At 36.3% G+C, this 18,970-nt stretch overlaps 1 protein-coding gene across 1 annotated transcript in view; it reads left to right on the forward strand.

Moving 5' to 3' along the window:
* LOC125668687 (uncharacterized) overlaps positions 1–18,970 on the forward strand; it is a 95,137-nt gene that overhangs the window by 880 nt on the left and 75,287 nt on the right. The window contains exons 2-3 of the mRNA XM_056163749.1: positions 1,036–1,220; positions 1,642–1,963. Coding sequence (XP_056019724.1) covers positions 1,164–1,220; positions 1,642–1,963 — 379 coding nt within the window. The 5' untranslated portion in view covers positions 1,036–1,163. The remainder of the gene's footprint in view (positions 1–1,035; positions 1,221–1,641; positions 1,964–18,970) is intronic.

Below are 18,970 nucleotides of genomic sequence, written 5' to 3' on the forward strand. Positions count from 1 at the left end.
GAAAAGACAACAAAGAAAAGGAACTACTAGGTGAAATTGAGGATTTGGAATCAGAATTAATTTGCTAAATGAGAAGAGAGCCGCTCTTAGAAATATCCGAAAAGAAAAGCTTCAAGGTGACATGATAATGTCTCGTGCCCTTTGGAGGAAGGGGAAAACCTTCAAAATAATTTTGTAATTTAGAATATCATAATCATTTAAACAAAACTATTGAAAAAATCAATTGGAAGGTAGTGAAACAATATACAAACAATCAGAAATGATGGATAGTGTTAAGAAATATTAATGATGAAACTCTACATGCCAATAATGATTCATATTTAATTAATGTAAATCTGGAAATACAATTCTCCTAAGTTAGAGACACATATGGCCGAAAGTTTGGAGATTAACATTGTAGAAAGAGAGGTTCTTAATGTATCAAAAATATGAAAAACAATAAATCTCCTGGAAGTGATGGATACACGACTGAATTCTTTAACAATTGAAAGGTATATTGTAAGAGCCATCAATTGTATATTCCTTGAGAGAGAACTCCCAATTTCACAAAGACTTGGAATTATTTCATGTTTACCTAAAGGTGATACACTCAGACAATGCTTTAAAAATTGGCGACCAATTACACTCTTAAATGTACTCCACAAGCTCATAGCTTCAGAATCAAATAAGTTTTGGATTATACAATATCTGATACAAAGTCTGGTGGGTCTTTTTAAATGGAGATATATAGGGGAGAATATTCAATTTATCTATGATATTATGCCCTACACTGAATACAACAATATTCCAGGTCTTCTAGTACTAATTGATTTTGAAAGGGCTTTTGACTCAATGTCATGGCCATTCATACTGTATATAAAGTTTTAAAGTATTTTGGTTTGGGGGAATACTTTATTCAATGCATACAAATTTCAGAGCCTTAATTTTACAGAGTAGATATTTATCAGCACAATTTGACATACAAAGGGGGAGTAGACAAGGGAACACCATATTTATTTCTCATTTGTGCTGATTTTCTTGCAAATAACTTACTAGGCTGAAGCTAGCAGCCACTAACCAGCAGCCAATAAGGCCATAGAAGCTAGCAGCCGATAAGAAAGTTCATCAAAGTACTACGAGTAACCAGACGGAATAAATAACTTTCCAGCCTAAAAGACGTACAAATGTACAACAACAAAAAACCCAACGTACGATCAACTCAAGCGGTAAAGTATCACAAGGTGCGTGTATTACCAATGTTACCACTCGACACTGATATTATGATATGTCATTTTTTTTTTTTTTTTTTTTTGTCTGTAATTTCTAATATTTTAGCTTGAATTTGTTGAAATTACATGCATCTCAATTACACAAAAAAAACAAAAAAACGCAAACGTCACCGCGTGGTGATTTATACGCCACCATTTCTCATGCTGAATTTATAAACATATATAATAATAAATTCTTTTATTTAGACAGGATAGCACAATTAGTACAAATGACTAGTTTACACTGTGGTCCTGTATAAAACATATTCACAGACAGATAAATGAGAGAATACAAAAATAGATAACATAATATAAGATATATACATAAAAATATATAAATATATATATATAGATATATATTCCTTTTCTTAATTCTGTCTATGATTTATTTGAGACCATGGTACGTGCCAGAGGGAAAACTAATCCCTCTTACGCAGGGTCATCCGTCCAAGCAGCGTCAGCCATCAACGCAACCACATACAGGCCTAAAAGGTCAACTTCTAGTACGAAGTCCCGGACAGCAGCGGCCCACACAGTATCGTCAATACCTTCATCCGGGGCTGAAGTGACATCCGGGCCTGAAGTGACATCCGAAGCTGAAGTTACGGACAGGATAGGCGCAAATACAAGTGTTGTATCAGCCTGTGCGTCGATGCCCTCGGCAGCTGTTCAACTCCTTGAAGCTACTGCTAGTTCACCTGAGGTACCAATACAAGGTACGATACTTAATGTCAGCCCTGTAAGTAATCCTTATTCACTTGTCAGTGTTTCATCAGACATTGATTTACATGTGCCATTGTCAGTATGTGAAAAAATATGGAATGGGGAGTTTGTTGATATGGCAAAATCATTACATGCTGATCCCTCATCTGAGGCACATCAACAATCCATTGTCTTTGGAGAATGGCGGGCTTAGAAACAAAAACAAAAAGACAAGAAAATTACTACTATTTCAGACTAGAAAGATGCATATGAAAGGTGAAGATAATGAACAGTGAGCAATCTCATAACTCCTATAAGCAATACAAATTGGAGAGTTGGGCAAACACGGACCCTGGATATACCAGGGGTGGAATCACGTGCCTAGGAGGAATAAGCATCCGCCGTGAGTTCTATATCTTGATCAGTTAAACGGAGTTATACGTAGTCAAAATCAGGGTGCCAAGAACGGCCTAACAATCGGTATGAAACACGTCAGACAGCATTTGACACAATGATAGGTTGTATTGGCAAACTAGATCATTATAACGACCATAGAATTTGCGAAATGCTTCATTCCTAAACTTCACAAAAACCCTTACAAACATAGATGCATTGCTGCATCCAGTAAATGTTCTACCAAGCCCGCATTTTTTGCCCCTAACGAAAATATAAACAGCTATGAAGGAGAAAGTGACATAAGATATGCCAGAAATGGTGTAAATGAAAGGTGAAGATGACGAACAGTGATCAATAGCATAACTCCTGTAAAGAATACAAAAACGTTTTTGAAAAAGAATACGAATTGTGGATTCCAAACAAAAAAAAAAATTAAAAATCTTTAGTATATTTGAAATCACAACTTCTCAACACTTTAAACAATCATTCCTCATGATAAAGATTGTGACATAGAACGTCAGGACCATGTACACCACTGGGGATACAGCACAAGTCATGAGAGAGATGAGGAGATACCATCTAGACATGTTAGCAAATAATGAATCCAGGTGGACAAGGTCAGAAAAATCAGAAGCCAACAGGAGATCGAGATCATCGTGTACTCTGGAAGAGCAGACAATCATCTCAGTAACGATGTCGCAATAGCGATGTGGAAGGATTCAACGTCACTCGACAAATGGACACCAGTAAGCGCCGGGATCATCACTGCCCGATTCTGGTCAAAACACATCAAAACCACAGTTATTCAGGTATATGCAACGGTCAATGATACAGAAACGGAGGGGAAATAATTATTTTTATGAACAACTTCAGAAAGTCATAGACTCAACACTTCGATATGATCTTCTGTTTGTAAAAGGAGGTTTCAGTGCAATAGTTTGAAGCCAACTGAATGGAGAGAAAGGGATTTTTTGTATACATGAAGTCCAGTGCGAACGAAATTACAACGGGGAGAGATTCGCATCGTTTTATGCACTTAACAACTTAACCAGAAACAGCGGATGTGGAGACCCGTAATGTCGAAATCCTTACTATCGATTATTCCCCACCATCCAAAGAGGAAATCAGAAAAATCATTAGAGATCTAAAGAATGGAAAAGCCCCAGGAGTTGACAACATTACCACCGAACTCCTCTGGGCAGACACAGACACATCAGCAGCACAAATATAGGAACTGATACGAAAGGTGTGGCCTGAAGAGAAAGTGTAAACAGACTGGAGAAGAGGACTGATCGTGAAGTTACCAAATAAAGGCTATTTAACACAATGTGGGAACTGGAGAGGCATTACAGTCATACCAACAACAGCAAAGATAATGGGGAAGATCATAGTCCAGCGGCTTGTAAAAGTAGACCAACACCTCAGAGACGAACAAGCAGGAATTAGAGCTGGAAGAGGAACAACAGAGCAGATATTTATACTAAGGAATATACTAAAACAGGCCATAGAATGGAACTTATGTGTACACTTGTTTTATACACTTTGAAAAAGCCTTTGACATTGTGCACTGAGACACACTGGAAGATCATAAAACAGTACGGCGTACAGACAGATTCATCAGATTAGTTCAATGTTTATATGATACAACAGTGAGTGTGCAGTCATCACTGGAAGTGGAACATCAGAGTGGCTTAATATAAAATCTGGAGTAAAACAAGGATGCAACATGTCGGGACTCTTGTTCTTACTAGTCATTGTGTGGATTATGAAGAAAGCAACAACTGGTGACAGAACAGGCATAAGATGGAACATGACATCAAAACTGCACCATCTTGACTATGCCGATGACACTGCACTACTTACAAATTCCAGAGAGGAAATGCAGAAAAAGTTAACAAATCAAAGGCCTCAGAGTCGACTCGTCTACGATTTCCAACAAAGGGGGGAGTATATATAAGACACAGTCTTATAAGCTTTAATTCTGAATTTTTAAAGTAGGGTAAAACAAAATGTACATGCATAAGTATTAGACATCTATAGAATTTCAACATCACAAACACAAACGGCGGGTGTGACCGGTTGACAGGTTACTGATCCTCCTAGGCACCTGATCCCAACTCTGGTATATCCAGGGGTCTGTGTTTGCCCAACTCTATTTTGTATTGCTTATAGGAGTTATGAGATCGATCACTGTTCGATATCTTCGCCTTTCAAGAACCGACATATCATTTATTTCCACGGATAGTTAAATGCAATACGTGCATATGTATATCAAAGTCCATATTCATCTAACCCGAGTGACCCTCTCCCTCTTTATATCCATGCGCGATTAAAATATTTCGATAGATTTCAGATGTCTCTCACCATTATTATTTGGCTAAAATTTGAATAAATCACATATAACTTTATTAACCATGTTAACAAATCTTAAACTCAATGAAAGACATGCAGTGTCTGCTTTCATATCCGCAATCTCATCTTCTCCCAACTGTATTCAGGTAGATGCCTGATTCTAAAATATTTTCACAAACAATATGTGCGTTCCATTGACATTATTAAGAATATTATGTGCGTGGCAATGATTGTGTTTCACAAATCAATTAACATACACCGACAGTGAAACTATATTCAGTTGCGTATGAGCTAGGGTGGTAGTGAAGCGGTGAATCCGCTGGACGGACCTGTGCCAAGGAGTAGCTCTCTACTAGTCAGGCATACCAAATCAACATCAACACCTCAAAGATCAAAGTTATGAGAATTAATCCAACAACACTCAGGCTACACAGCTGCAGGAGAAGAAATAGAGGATGTCGAGGATCTACCTCGGAGGCACCATTAACACCAAAGAAGGTACCACAGAAGACATCAGGAGGAGAAAATGTCACGCAAGATCCGCCTACAACAAACTGACAAGCATCTAGAATAACTCCCAGATTGGAAAGGAAACGAAGATAAGATTGTTCTATTCAAATGTAGTCTCAGTTCTACTCTACAGCAGCGAAACATGGGAAATGACAAAGGGTGACGAGCCAGTCCTGGATACCTTCATACACAAGAGGATCCTGTGGATATACTGGCCTCAAAAGGTACGGAACGGGACAGTGAGGGAAAAAGAAGGAATGTAGCCCATTAGTAGCATTGTAAGGAAAAGGAGATGGAAAGGGATTGGACACATTTTGAGAATGGACAAGACCAAACACGCTAGAATAGCACTTAAATGGACTCCTGAAGGAAAGCGCAAGAGATGCAGACCTAAAGAAACATGGAGAATAACAGTAGAGGGAGAAAGAAATGAAATTGGATTCAAGATCTGGACAGAGGCAAGCAGGGCACCAGAACAAAGGACAGAATCATGTGGAATTGTTCACGGTATCATTCTCCACAGGAAGAAAAGGAAATAAGTCAAGTCCTCACGATAAAATAAAGACTAGACTTTTTGACATCATAGACGTTTGCTTCTTCAACAAAAATGGAAAAAAGAAAATATCTAATGATCAGTCATTCAAAAAATTAAATTGTTTAAACACTAATCTCATTCTACGCAAAGGTACTTTGAATTGATATTTTAAAACTGCTGGAGTTCCTCATTAACAATATCTTCGTGGTCTTTGGTGATCAGGTCTTCCAACAATTTGTTGGAATTCCCATGGGCACAATTGTGCTCCTTTATCAGCTGATCTGTTTTTATATTCCTATGAGACAGAATGTATTAAAAAGCTTCTACATGAGAAGAAAAAATTTCTTGCTAGGGCCTTCAACTCGAAATTTAGATATATCGATGACGTTTTATCTTTAAACAATAATCATTTTTATGTCGATTCGATGTATCTCGGTGAACACGAAATAAAAGACACCACAGGGTCTTCCACATTTGCTTCGTACTTTGATATTTTATTGAACATAGATGTTAACGGCAAACTAACAACTCAACTTTATGACAAACGGGATGACTTCAGCTTCTCCATCGTCAACTTCCGATATATATGTAGCAATATTCCATTATCACCTGAATATGGTGTTTAAATATCTCTCAACTGATTCGATACGCAAGATCTTGTTCTGCGTTTGATCAGGTTTTCAATTGAGGAAGGCTACTGACAAACAAGTTGATGTTACAGAGGTTTCATTTAAAGTCAGCATTTCGCAATATCTATGGTCGTTATAACGATCTAGTTTTGCCAATACAACCTATCATTGGGTCAGATGCTTTCTGATGTAATTCATACCGATGGTTCGGTCGACAGGGGATGCTTACTCCTCCTAGGCACCGAATCCCACGTATGGTATGTCCAGGGGTTGGTGTTTGCTTAATTCTTAATTTTGTATTTCTTATAGGACATATATGAGATTGATCGCTGTTCGTTATCTTCGCCTTTTCATTCATGCATACTTGATTTACCCCCAAGTCTTATACAGTATGACGTGTATAACGTTCACTCTGGACATATCAAATATCACTAGTATGATATTTTATATTACTAGTATCATATCTAATATCATAACTATCAAATGTATATACTGATATCATATCTGATATCTTTAGTATTATATTCTATAGGACTAATATCATAACTGATAACAGTTGCATATCATATTTTATATTACTAGAATCATATCTGATATCATTCTTATCTTATTGTATATTACCAGTATCATATATCTACATATGTGTATCACTAGCATCATATTTGGTATTGCTTGTATCATATCTAATATTACTGATAGCATATCTGATATTGCTAATATCATATGTTTTATCAATAATATCAAATCTGGTATTATCTGTAATATGTTTTTGGGGTGTGACCCGACAGTTGGTGGTCCATAAAAAGTGATGTCGAGTTTTCTCTACTGGTGGTCTGCGCATGTCATTGGAAATGTCTTCTGTAGTTTTTCTGGACTTTTCTTCCTTCTGTAATTCAAAATAAAAATTTATTCTCTAAATACAAGTGCAGTTATTTGAGACGTCAGTTTGATTTTGAAATAACATGTGTCTGTCGCGTGCCGAATATCTAACCCGGGCGGTTTGAAATAGAATAAGCGTACTATCAAGTGATAAATGGGTTAGTAGGAGGACACGGACTTTAATTTTACCTTTAAAAATAATCAGCAATAGATAAAGTATCTCATGAATTTAAATTTCAGGTAATAAGTGAAACGTATTTTAAGAAAGAAATTTAAACAGTGCGATGCGTAGTAAAAAAAAAAATTTAAAAAAAACCATTGCGAAGCATAGTAAACGAAAAAGACATTGCGAAGCATAGTAAAACAAAAACAAATTTAAAGGCACTTGTTACAAACCAACTTTTTCCAAAAATGATGAAAATTGAATTTAAAATGTTTATAACTAAACTGAATACAATTTACCGTATGGAATGTAATTTATTCCCATGGGTTTTCAATTAAGTCCAAAGCAGTGGGAAATATTTGAACATAAAGTTATATGTAATCCCGGTTGAGATTCGGCTCGGCTGAATAATTTGACTGACGCCTTCACTGAATCTCGGAGCAGTCCTTCATAATTCATGTCTGGAAATTTACTTTCAGCTTCGGCCAGTTCTAGCAATTAATGTGCACTTATTTGACACCGCTGTTTGCTTCACATAAGTGATTTGACTATCAAACTAACTCTCTATCACTATTAATTTTGTATTGCTTACCGTCTAGGTATAAAAATCCCAAAATGAAGATAGGCACTAAATTTTCCGTTCAAATGAAGACTTCCACGGCACAATATTTTATCTCCTGGAATGAAGAGTTCATATAGTCTGCTTTATCTAGTTACTGATACATTGTATCTCTACATACCTACTTGCATTTTGCTAATTTAAAAAACAAACTATAGGAACTCTTCAATTTTGAGAGATAAAATATTGCGCCATAGAAGTCTTCATTTGAACGGAAAAATAAGTGATGGTTTATTTTATGGAATGTACATAGTTAGACAGTAAGTAATACAGCATTAATAGTGATACAGATTCGGTTTGATATTTGAAGCAATCAGCAGTGTCACCGAAGTGCACATTAATTGCTAGAACCGGTCGAAGCTGAAAGTAAATTTCCAGACATGAATTATGAAGGACTGCTCCGAGATTCGGTGAAGGCCTCAGTCGAAATATTCAGCCGAGCCGAATCTCATGGTGAAGAGTAAAGTATTTTAACTTTGAACATCATTTAAACAATAAAATGCTTTCTTTGTTGTTTCATCGGGTGATGAAGGTAGCTAGCATTGCAGGAAAAAAAATTATTCGGTATGCAATTTTTTTCTGCAATGATTACCATCCTCATCACCCGATGAAGCAACAAAGAAGGTCATTTATATTGTTTATATTTATATTCTATGTATTATTTATAAACTAGAATTAAGATCTAAAATATCATATGTTGACCCATTTGTTACGTTAATTGGAACAACCAATGTACCCTTTGACCTTGATGACACTCCATTTTGGTAATGATTTTGCAGACAGATGGTACTAGAAAACCGGATCGAACTAGTTTGCTACAAACATGTATTTATTTCATCAATGTGAATACATCCTTATAGACCTGGAACCCATTCAGTTACAATGAACCTTAACCTGCGGCCCAGCTTCTCTTTGTTTTTGAAATATTTAATTATTCAATTAAAATTCATCGGGTTTTGTTTTTTTTCTTAAACAGCTGTATTTTCTAGCAATTATTTTATTTATCTATATTTACTGAAGTTTCGCGCCTTTTTCAGTGTTCAAAAATTTGAATAAAACGATACATACATGAAGACCTAACGAAGACGAGATTTCGTCACTGGGGTCCATGAACACCCACCAGTTGAAAGTTTATTACACCCTTAGCTATAAATAAAATGCAAAAATACAAAACCAGTTTTATATTCTCAGAAATGATTAATGGGTTGTATACTCTGAACTGGCGTAAAATGATCTGAGGATATTGCAAACTAATACTAATAACACGTAAAATGTCAGGGAAGGTTAAATCCACTGGATCATCGTTAGCTGAGTGACACAAAAGGTGGCTTAGAAATAGGCATTGAACATCTATCAAATTATTTTATAGATCGGCTGAACTGAATGGAAAATGGATGTTACTTGGTTTGAAAAATATGTATGATTTATTTAAAGAAAATCTGAAGATTTAATTTAAAGTATACACACGAGACTCCGTTTGCTTCTTCCTTTCCACGAAAGGTGAAGATAACGAACAGTGATCAATCTCATAACTCCTATAAAGGTGAAGATAACGAACAGTGATCAATCTCATAACTCCTATAAAGGTGAAGATAACGAACAGTGATCAATCTCATAACTCCTATGAAGGTGAAGATAACGAACAGTGATCAATCTTATAACTCCTATAAAGGTGAAGATAACGAACAGTGATTAATCTCATAACTCCTATAAAGGTGAAGATAACGAACAGTGATCAATCTCATAATTCCTTAATACAAAATAGAGAGTTGGGCAAACACGGATCCCTGGACACACCAGAGGTGGGATCGGGTGTCTAGGAGTAAACATCCCCTATTGACCGGTCACATCCGCCGTGAGCCTTATATATTTCATGAATTAGGTTGGTTACTAGAAAATGAATGTAAAACTGAAAACAAAAACTCAACAAAAAAATTTGAAAGTCGGTGTTTCTATGAAGCTCAAGAATGTAATACGAAATGGACAAGGACTCTTCGGAATATTTCTTTCCATATTTAAGAGGTTTCCCTACTCTGTATGAGATCTGTCAAATCAATTTTATTCGCTCAAACCACAATAAATGTGGTATAACAAATAATTCATATCAAATGGATCCAATAACGACAGAGGAACACACACACACACACACACACACACACACACACACACACACATATATATATATATATATATATATATATATATATATATATATATTTAGACAGACTATCTCTCAGAGTTTTGAAACAAACATCCAGAGGTTTTTAATTGTTTTAGCGTTATTGTTTGAGATTTCAGGGAATATAATAATGGAATATGTTCAGAGCAGTCATGTAATGGAATATGTTCAGAGCAGTCATATAATGGAGTATGTTCAGAGCAGTCATATAATGAAATGTGCATGCATGAATTATATGGATGAATATGTAAAATAACAATAAACGTTAATAGCCTAATTTGGTCCGCGAAGTATGAAAATTCATTTGAAAGCTGAGTTTGAAACAGTTAGTATTCCTTATTTATTGATTTGGTTTGATGACAAAACTTATAACGCATTATGTCATGTACTTTAACGTCAATCTGTCAACTGGGGTGGTGTTTGGGGGGTTGTTGTTGTTGTTGTTTTTGTTGTTGCTGTGTTGTTGTTGTTTTGGGGGGGGGGGGGTTGAAAGGGGTCGAACATATATATGACGCCATATTATACCTTGGATCACCAATATTTTTCTATGAATAATAAAAAGATGTGTTCTTCAAAATGAGTATCAAACCAAAATTTAGAAGAAGCAATTAATTGGGTCATTACACTTAGACATTTTGCCGTTTAGGCAGATGGCCGCCTTTTTCCCTGTCCCCATGATACAGTCCATAGTCTATCAGCACGGCTGATAAATGTTGTACTAGACGAAGTCATGGAATGACTAACCGTCACCGATATTTTATATGTGCAAACAGGGAAATTATTTCGCTCAGAAACAATCAATTTATCAATTTAAGTCCCCTACTCATTTCATGTATAGTGTTTTAACAAATAATAAAACACAATAAATTGTTCTATCTATTTTCATATATAGGGAATACAATTGTAATGGAGAGATAATGAAATTTTAAAAAAAAATTTCGACAAATGAAAAAATATAGAAATGAAACTTTGAAACCCTGGGGGGAAACATACAAACATTCAGATATAGCTTACAGGATAAGAATGAATCTTATTTAGACAGTCAACAACGACTAGCCGATTGACCCCAGCCCTGGACCACCGATCCATGGAGTGATGGTCAGGAAAAGATTCATTGCTGTTGTTTGAAGTTGGGTTTTATCAATTCTGATTATTCCAAGGTCAAAATTGCGTTTTCTGTGGGAAATAGAGTCTTGACAGATTTTAGCATGAATGCATGTGTGTGTTTGTCATAAGCGTGAATAATTTGCATATTTGAATAATTAATTTAGAAACGTAAACATCGTATTAAAAACAACTGCTCACTACCGGGCCTTGTGCTCATATATCGTAAGTCCCAGTTTTTCTCTTGAAAGGATCTACTAGGCCTATAGATGTTACAGCACAATAGCGACGAAAATCACTTGTGAACAATCAAATAAGCTGGAATACCAAATATTGACTCATAATCTTCGTGAGATTTACTGTATAGCAACTCGAAGACTTTCACCAAGTCAACAAAGTTGGGCAGACTGATTGATAAAAGCTGCGATATTAGAATTGATGAGTTTCAGCAATTAACACGAGTACTGTTACGAAATCTGTCTACGCATTATATACCGGTTTGTGGGTCATATTATCAGAGTCCCTATCCGAGGTGGAACAAGGTCTGTACCTTTAACCGTAAGGTATTAAATTATCGGTTCTGGTGCAAGCAGTGTTAAGATGCGCATTTAGCGTGTGAAAGGGACTTTATCTTTACAAACAGGTAAGAAATTGTCTTAACACCTATATCAATAGTATACTTTTAATTAAAAAGGTCACTATTTAAGTGTAACATTTAAATTGCGAAATATTACCAAAGTTAATCTGACATCAATGAAGTGTGGGAGATTATTTGCTAACATTGAGTAGTCCTCAAGTCCTTCTTTCTTTCATTGAATTCCTTCGGCATGTACGCCTGTAGCGTTTGACCGGTGTCCCACACAACCATCATCGCTTGAGCGATTTTATTTGATCTCTGTGTTGAACCCAATGATTCAACAGTCCCATCGATTTCTTTGGAGAAAAGGGTGAGAGAGAGCGTATAACAAATTTTCGTCAGGTCGGAAATTAATGCGAGCAAAATGGAATAACACGCATTGAGAGAAAGACTCGACACTAGTAAGTACACGCATTGAGAGAAAGACTCGACACTAGTAAGTACACGCATTGAGAGAAAGACTCGACACTAGTAAGGTAGGCCTATGTCATGTAGTCCCTACCCCGGCGCGTCACGCCGAGTCACGGGGATACTTATAATGTGTAACTCCGGTATACTTCACCGCTTATATTCACATTTCTTGCTTCGATGTACCATTTACTTGTTGTAACTATACATACATTTCGAATTGCATGGAATGTATTCTCTTTAGAGAAGTCGAGAGGCATAGCCTACATGTAGATTCCGTCAAAGAGTGACATGGACAGTTTGTGTACACACACAAGTGTCACGTGGAAATTCTATCAGTAAAGTCGCACCGTGGAGTTTCCTCATTTAGAAAGTAATGGTCAGAAATATTCCTTCATTGCTATTCTTTATTGAACAAAAAAATGGAGGCCCAATCAGTCGCGTTAATTTTTTATTATATCCAAGAAAAAATATTGAAAATGAGTCTTCACGACGACCATGAGGCGGTACATCTTTAGGAGTTTTTAATATATACCAGTATCAGCTCTCTTTTAAAATGTAAATCGCCTTGCAATGTGTTCCAAACTTTACATCGTCTTGCAGTGTATTCCAAACGCGTATTCCAAACTTTACAATTAGAAATGTTTACATAGGCGTAGCTTGGGTTCGAATATTACCGAGGCAGGGGGTCTGGGGGCGGCGCCCCCCAGAAGCTATCGGCATTTTAACAACGTAAAAGGTGTTTTTTGTTTTTTTTTACCGAGGCAGCTGCCTCGGTTGCCTCAATGGAAGCTACGCTGGTTTATTTCAAAACCCGTTTAATCTGATCTTGGAATGTATCTAACGTGTAGTCATCTCTATTCACGTAAATTTCTACCCAATTAAATAGGAATGAAACTGCAATACTATTTAATATCCTTGTTCTGAAAAGGGGGTTAACCCCGAAGTCTTGGGATAAAAGAAGTAGCTCAGACACAAGACCCGTTTTGGGTGTTTGAATTAGCTCTGAGACAGTGCCTGTTTTGGGTGTTTGAAGGGACAAGAAAGTAGCTCAGAACCCAGGCCCATTTTAGGTGTTTGAAGTAGCTCAGAGTCAGTGCCCGTTTTGGGTGTGTGAAGTACAGAAAACTAAGGATAAGAAAGTAACTCGAAGCTCAGACTCGCTTTGGGTATTTGAAGTATTGTAGACTTAGGAGAAGAATTAACGAACATATTATACTGGTAGATAATTCATCCATTCATCATTGACATTCCTGTCGTCTGCTGTAGATGAAGATTTATGTACCTTTTGAAATCCTAGACTTGACACAAGACCACGAGACCACAGTCACTATCTGAGAGCAAAAGGTTATTGATAAATTGTAGATAATGGTAACTGTTATCAAACATCACTACATATATGTATGTATAATCTATATTGTTTAGCTCCTACTTATTCACACATTAGCATCCCCCCCCCCCCCCAAATATTGTAGTTTTAAAACATCTGGAACGGGAAACAGTTTGACATCAGTCATATTTAGATTTTAAACATGCAGGGTCATATGCCAGATGATAAAGTTAAATTATAATTTAAAAATATCACTAAGGAGGGAATGTTTCTGATAACTGAAAAGCGATACATGTAGATCTATTATTAATGAGTACATCCTTCGTGAAATACATACATTATATATGCATGTACTTTTTTGCGAACTTTTGCTCTGTAGTTGAAATTAGGAATTCAGCACAATTAAGACTATGTGCATCCACTTTAAACAAGTTTAAAGTTTCAGAAAATCAACAGCAAAATGAGCGATATCTCCGGAGAGTGTACAAATAGCAAAATCTCTCTGAATTTTAACGCAAAATACTAAAAACTGATAAAACTTGGGTTAAAGTGATATCATATGCTGCAATGTTACAATTCCTTGGGAAAAGAATACGATAAAAATAAACTTCTATTGACAAGCTCTTCTACTAAGTGTGATTCCAACCAAGTTGTTTTGCCTCTCGTCTCGATATTTTTAAATCGCATTTGTTGATATAATGTCGCAGTTGATCAGGGGGCCAAATCATGTTTCTAAATTTAAAAGTTACCCTTGTTAAATGTCCTAGTAAATAAACTACGACGTAAACCAGTTACTGGACGTGTGGTCACTGGCTGATGTATCTTACTTTTATTTTCCTTGGGGACTTTTTCTTTCAAATCGAGACGATAAAGACACGTTTATGTTGTAATGGATTTGATCGTCTGTACATATTTATATCAATCAATACAATCTTAACGTTTTATATCAATTAATACATGTACCTTCCGTGGGGATCCAGGTTAGAATAGGTCCTCAGTACTCCTTGCTTGTCGTAAGAGGCGAATAAATGGGGCCGCAAAAACCGAGGCCCCGTGTCACGGCAGGTGTGGCACGATAAAAATCCCTCCCTGCTCAAAGGCCGTATGCGCCGAGCATAGGCCTAATTTTGCAACCCTTCACCGGCAGTGGTGACGTCTCCATATGAGTGAAAAATTCTCGAGAGGGACGTTAAACAATATTCAATCAATCAATCAATTAATACAGTCTTAATGTTGGACATCCACAAGTTTGAAGTTGCTCGCAATTCTCGCAGATAACTTTCGAAAATTGTCGAATGTCTATATGTGTTGGTTAACGGTGTTGTAATTTCATACGTTTTCATAGCATGAAAAATAATCTGAACATCTATGGTAAGTTATTTAATTTTGGCATAGCTGTTGTTTGGAACGAAGGAATGGTATCGCACGACATTCATAAGTTAAGTCATATTCAACTATTCCAACAACACTCATAAGTTAACAGTCATATTCAACTATTCCAACGATACGAAAGTTAACAGTCATCTTCAACTATTCCAACAACACTCATAAGTTAACAGTCATATTCAACTATTCCAACAACACTCATAAGTTAACAGTCATATATTCAACTATTCCAACAACACTCATAAGTTAACAGTCATATTCAACTATTCCAACGACACGAAAGTTAACAGTCATATTCAACAATTCCAACGACACGAGAGTTAACAGTCATATCCAACGATAGAAGCATGCTTCCTATTTGAGTACGTTTATATTCTAAAGAAAATTCCAATTACTTGTAGTTCATCTATTGATTGTTTTAGAAAATAATTTACATGCTGCAAATGGTTTTGAAAATTTATTTATAGATAGAGAGGTCTGGGGAAAGAGACTAAATTCTCTGTGAAATGACGTCATAGCATGAGCATAGCTTCGCAGATTTAGTATCGTAGTTGAAATGCATTTTTAAAGAGGGTTTACAAAACGTGGACAATTTGATCACCCTATGTAATGTGTATCTTTCAAATTATGTTTAAAATTCGGAAACCAAGTTCAAGATTTCAAAGCATTACTATAAAGTATTTCCTTCAGCCTGAACGTACTTCCTTCCGCTTAGACGACATTGAAATTTTACTTTTAAACTTTATCTGCTTTTGATTCTGGCATCTCAAAATGCTAGAAATCATTTTAGATAACGGTACATTAGTCAATTCCAGGGTTAAGACCCGGTCGATTCGGTGACGTGCAATAACACCGGGTATACGTAGTATGCCTCTAGTAGCACTGCCTTCTATCGAAATCTACTTGCACATTAAAACAAATTTGTTTATGTTTGTTCAAAGTAAAAACGTTATGCTATGTTCAACTTTAGATTTAGTCTATCCAGATAGTTTTATATCTAAATAAAATATACATGGAATAACTATCCCCCCCCCTTTTAATTATGGATTGTTCATTTATTTTTATTATTTTTGTTTGTTTGTTTGTTGCTGTTGTTGTTGCGTTTCATGTTTTTAAATATAATGTCAATATGCTCTTATGGTAATCTGAATAAACGTCGAAGGCATCGATGTTATTTGCTGTGTATATGGGAGAGGATCTAATGTTTTTCTAATTTTAATTAGATTGACACCGATTTGGAGTGTAACGAATACAAGACCTGTTGTTATTTTAAAACGCAGTTTGGTTTCGCATCCTTGATATTATAACGTCGCAATGGATCTGAAGACGAATGACATGTCTAAAATATTCTGGCCCCAAGTATAAATTTTCTTTTAAATCGCTCAGACATTTAATACTCTCTTAGTAAATGTGCTAATGTAACATATTGTCACCATTACCTTCATGTTCCTAACACGAGGGCGCTGTGGATATTGTTCTTCGTGGTTAGCTAAACCATCGCAGTGACCGAGAAGATGTCAATGATTAAATAATTCAAAACATCGATTGATTGATTGATTGTATATTGTTTAACGTCCCTCTCGAGAATTTTTCATTCATATGGAGACACCACCATTACCGGTGAAGGGCAATTTAGGCCTATGCCCGGCGCTCACGGCAGGTAGGGACCTTTCGTGCTACACCTGCTGCGACACGGGGCTTCGGTTTTCACGGTGTCCGAATAGTCGCCTCTTACGACAAGCAAGGGGTACTGAGGACCTATTCTAACCCGGATACCCAGGGGCTTCAAGACTTCGAAATCAAACGGCAAAGTTAACTAGAAGTGATCGGCCATCTTTGTGTACAGTTACACAGCAACATCTAGTCGAAAGTGTTTAGTGGTGCGAGTTATCTAGTGGAAATTGTTTAGGTGGCAGGGGACAGTTTCTTTGGTTCTGAAACATGTGGATAGGGGGTATACATCAAAGTCAGATTATGACAGACTAATGAAAAATCATAAAATTTCACTTTTATGTCAATACTTGTATTTCATATTGGTGTAGTTAATAAATTATGACCCTAAATTACATGTGATCTATAAATAATGGTGCTGGTGCACAAAACAATGTTTTGAGCAGGTGTCCCTTTTTTGCTTTGATTTTCTCTCATTTGGGCTAATCTGCACCACCCCCACACCATCACAATACCAAGCATGGGGATTTAGACACTGTCCACAATCAAGAACCTTATCTGCCCTTCTCAAAAATCTACCTTTCATATGGGGCCATCCACCTTCCCTCTCAGCTACAGACCTTTCGCTGGACCATGCATGTTTTCACCGGAATTTCTTCAGCAACTGACCACATGTCTTAGTTTCGTATTTGCACCCATCTATATGCTAGGAATCATGGTGACACCTACATGTTGTATATCAACATTTTTATTAAGCACTCACCTACATTTGACATGCATCCTAAAATTATTGTACACATTTTTACACATGTAATATCACTTAAAATATGGGGTATTTCCATTTATTTTTTTCCGGGCCTATAGTGCGAAACTGTCCCCTGCTACCTTAGTGGTGCGAGTTGTTTAGTGATGCGAGTTATCTAGTGGAGAGTGTTTAGTGGTGCGAGTTATCTAGTGGAAAGTGTTTAGTAGTCGAAAGTGTTTAGTGGTGCGAGTTATCAAGTGGAAAGTGTTTAGTGGTGCGAGTTATCTAGTGGAGAGTGTTTAGTAAATTAGTGCTGCGATTTTTGGTTTATTACGACTCAGACTCGTACATAGCAGCGTTATTTATAGGGACAAACGGAGAAGAAATCCACTTAATAACTATCTACAAATTCTTGATAAGCAAAATATTGGATAAATACATTTTTTATATAAAACGTAAAATGGTTGCTTCAAACTAAACCACCAGGGGAGAGGTTTATTTTTGATGTCGATATATCGATGAAATGTAAGTTGGACACACTATGAAGAGAGACTGGTATTTGTGTGATAGCATCATGTCTTTAAAGCTGTTGTATCCAGCTGCAACCAGCTGTGACAAAATAAGACACAACATTGCACAATCATTACATTCAAGAAGTGACGCAATTGTATTTTACACATAGTAAGTGTAAACTTTTATACATTGTTTGACTCTACGTGAAAGCAGTCAACTTTTTCATCGTTCAAATTCTCACAAAATTTCCAACTATCTAAAATAGTTTTTTTTAAAAATACACAGTATCTTACCAGCATTATCTAGAAGTACGCAGTTGCAAAACATGATTAAACATTTTAAAATTTTCAATCTTTCACCCCCTGTCACAGGCGCGTTGTAGTGCACTGCATTGCGTGCCGTTCGCCAAATATTGCGCATGCCTATTATGTGGAATGGTCTGTCTGTTTGTAACTTGGGTCCTAACTTTGATATATAACAATAACGTGGAGATTCACTCTGGATAAACTTAAGGTCTAGGCCTCGGGCAATTATATCGCTTAGGTTCGAATTTACTTATCTGTAACTTAGTAAATTCGAACCCAAGCGTTATAATTGTTTGTGGTCTAGACTATATTTCTGATGAAGGTCAAGATTTTTTATGTTTATTTGGTATTTTGTTTGTTTTTTATTTCATTGTCTTAATTTCCATGAGCCATGCCAGGGCCGTAAATTAACCTTCAATTTGGAGGAGGCAGGAAATTAGGCGCTGAGCACATTTTGTGCACACTGAACACGTTTCGTGCAAAATCCTTGATTCTAGGGCCTTCTAAGATGTTACTTGACTAACTCATTCTAAAAGAAAGATTTGGAATGCTTTTTAAGGGAGGTATCATGTTCTTAGTTATTGGAAACAACATAAATTCTAATGAACTTTAAATTTTAATTTTTTTTGGCTCAAAAGTTGGAGGAGGCAGCTGCCTCCT

The sequence above is a fragment of the Ostrea edulis genome, chromosome 4 (genome assembly GCF_947568905.1).
Source record: "Ostrea edulis chromosome 4, xbOstEdul1.1, whole genome shotgun sequence".
NCBI classification, from domain to species: domain Eukaryota; kingdom Metazoa; phylum Mollusca; class Bivalvia; order Ostreida; family Ostreidae; genus Ostrea; species Ostrea edulis.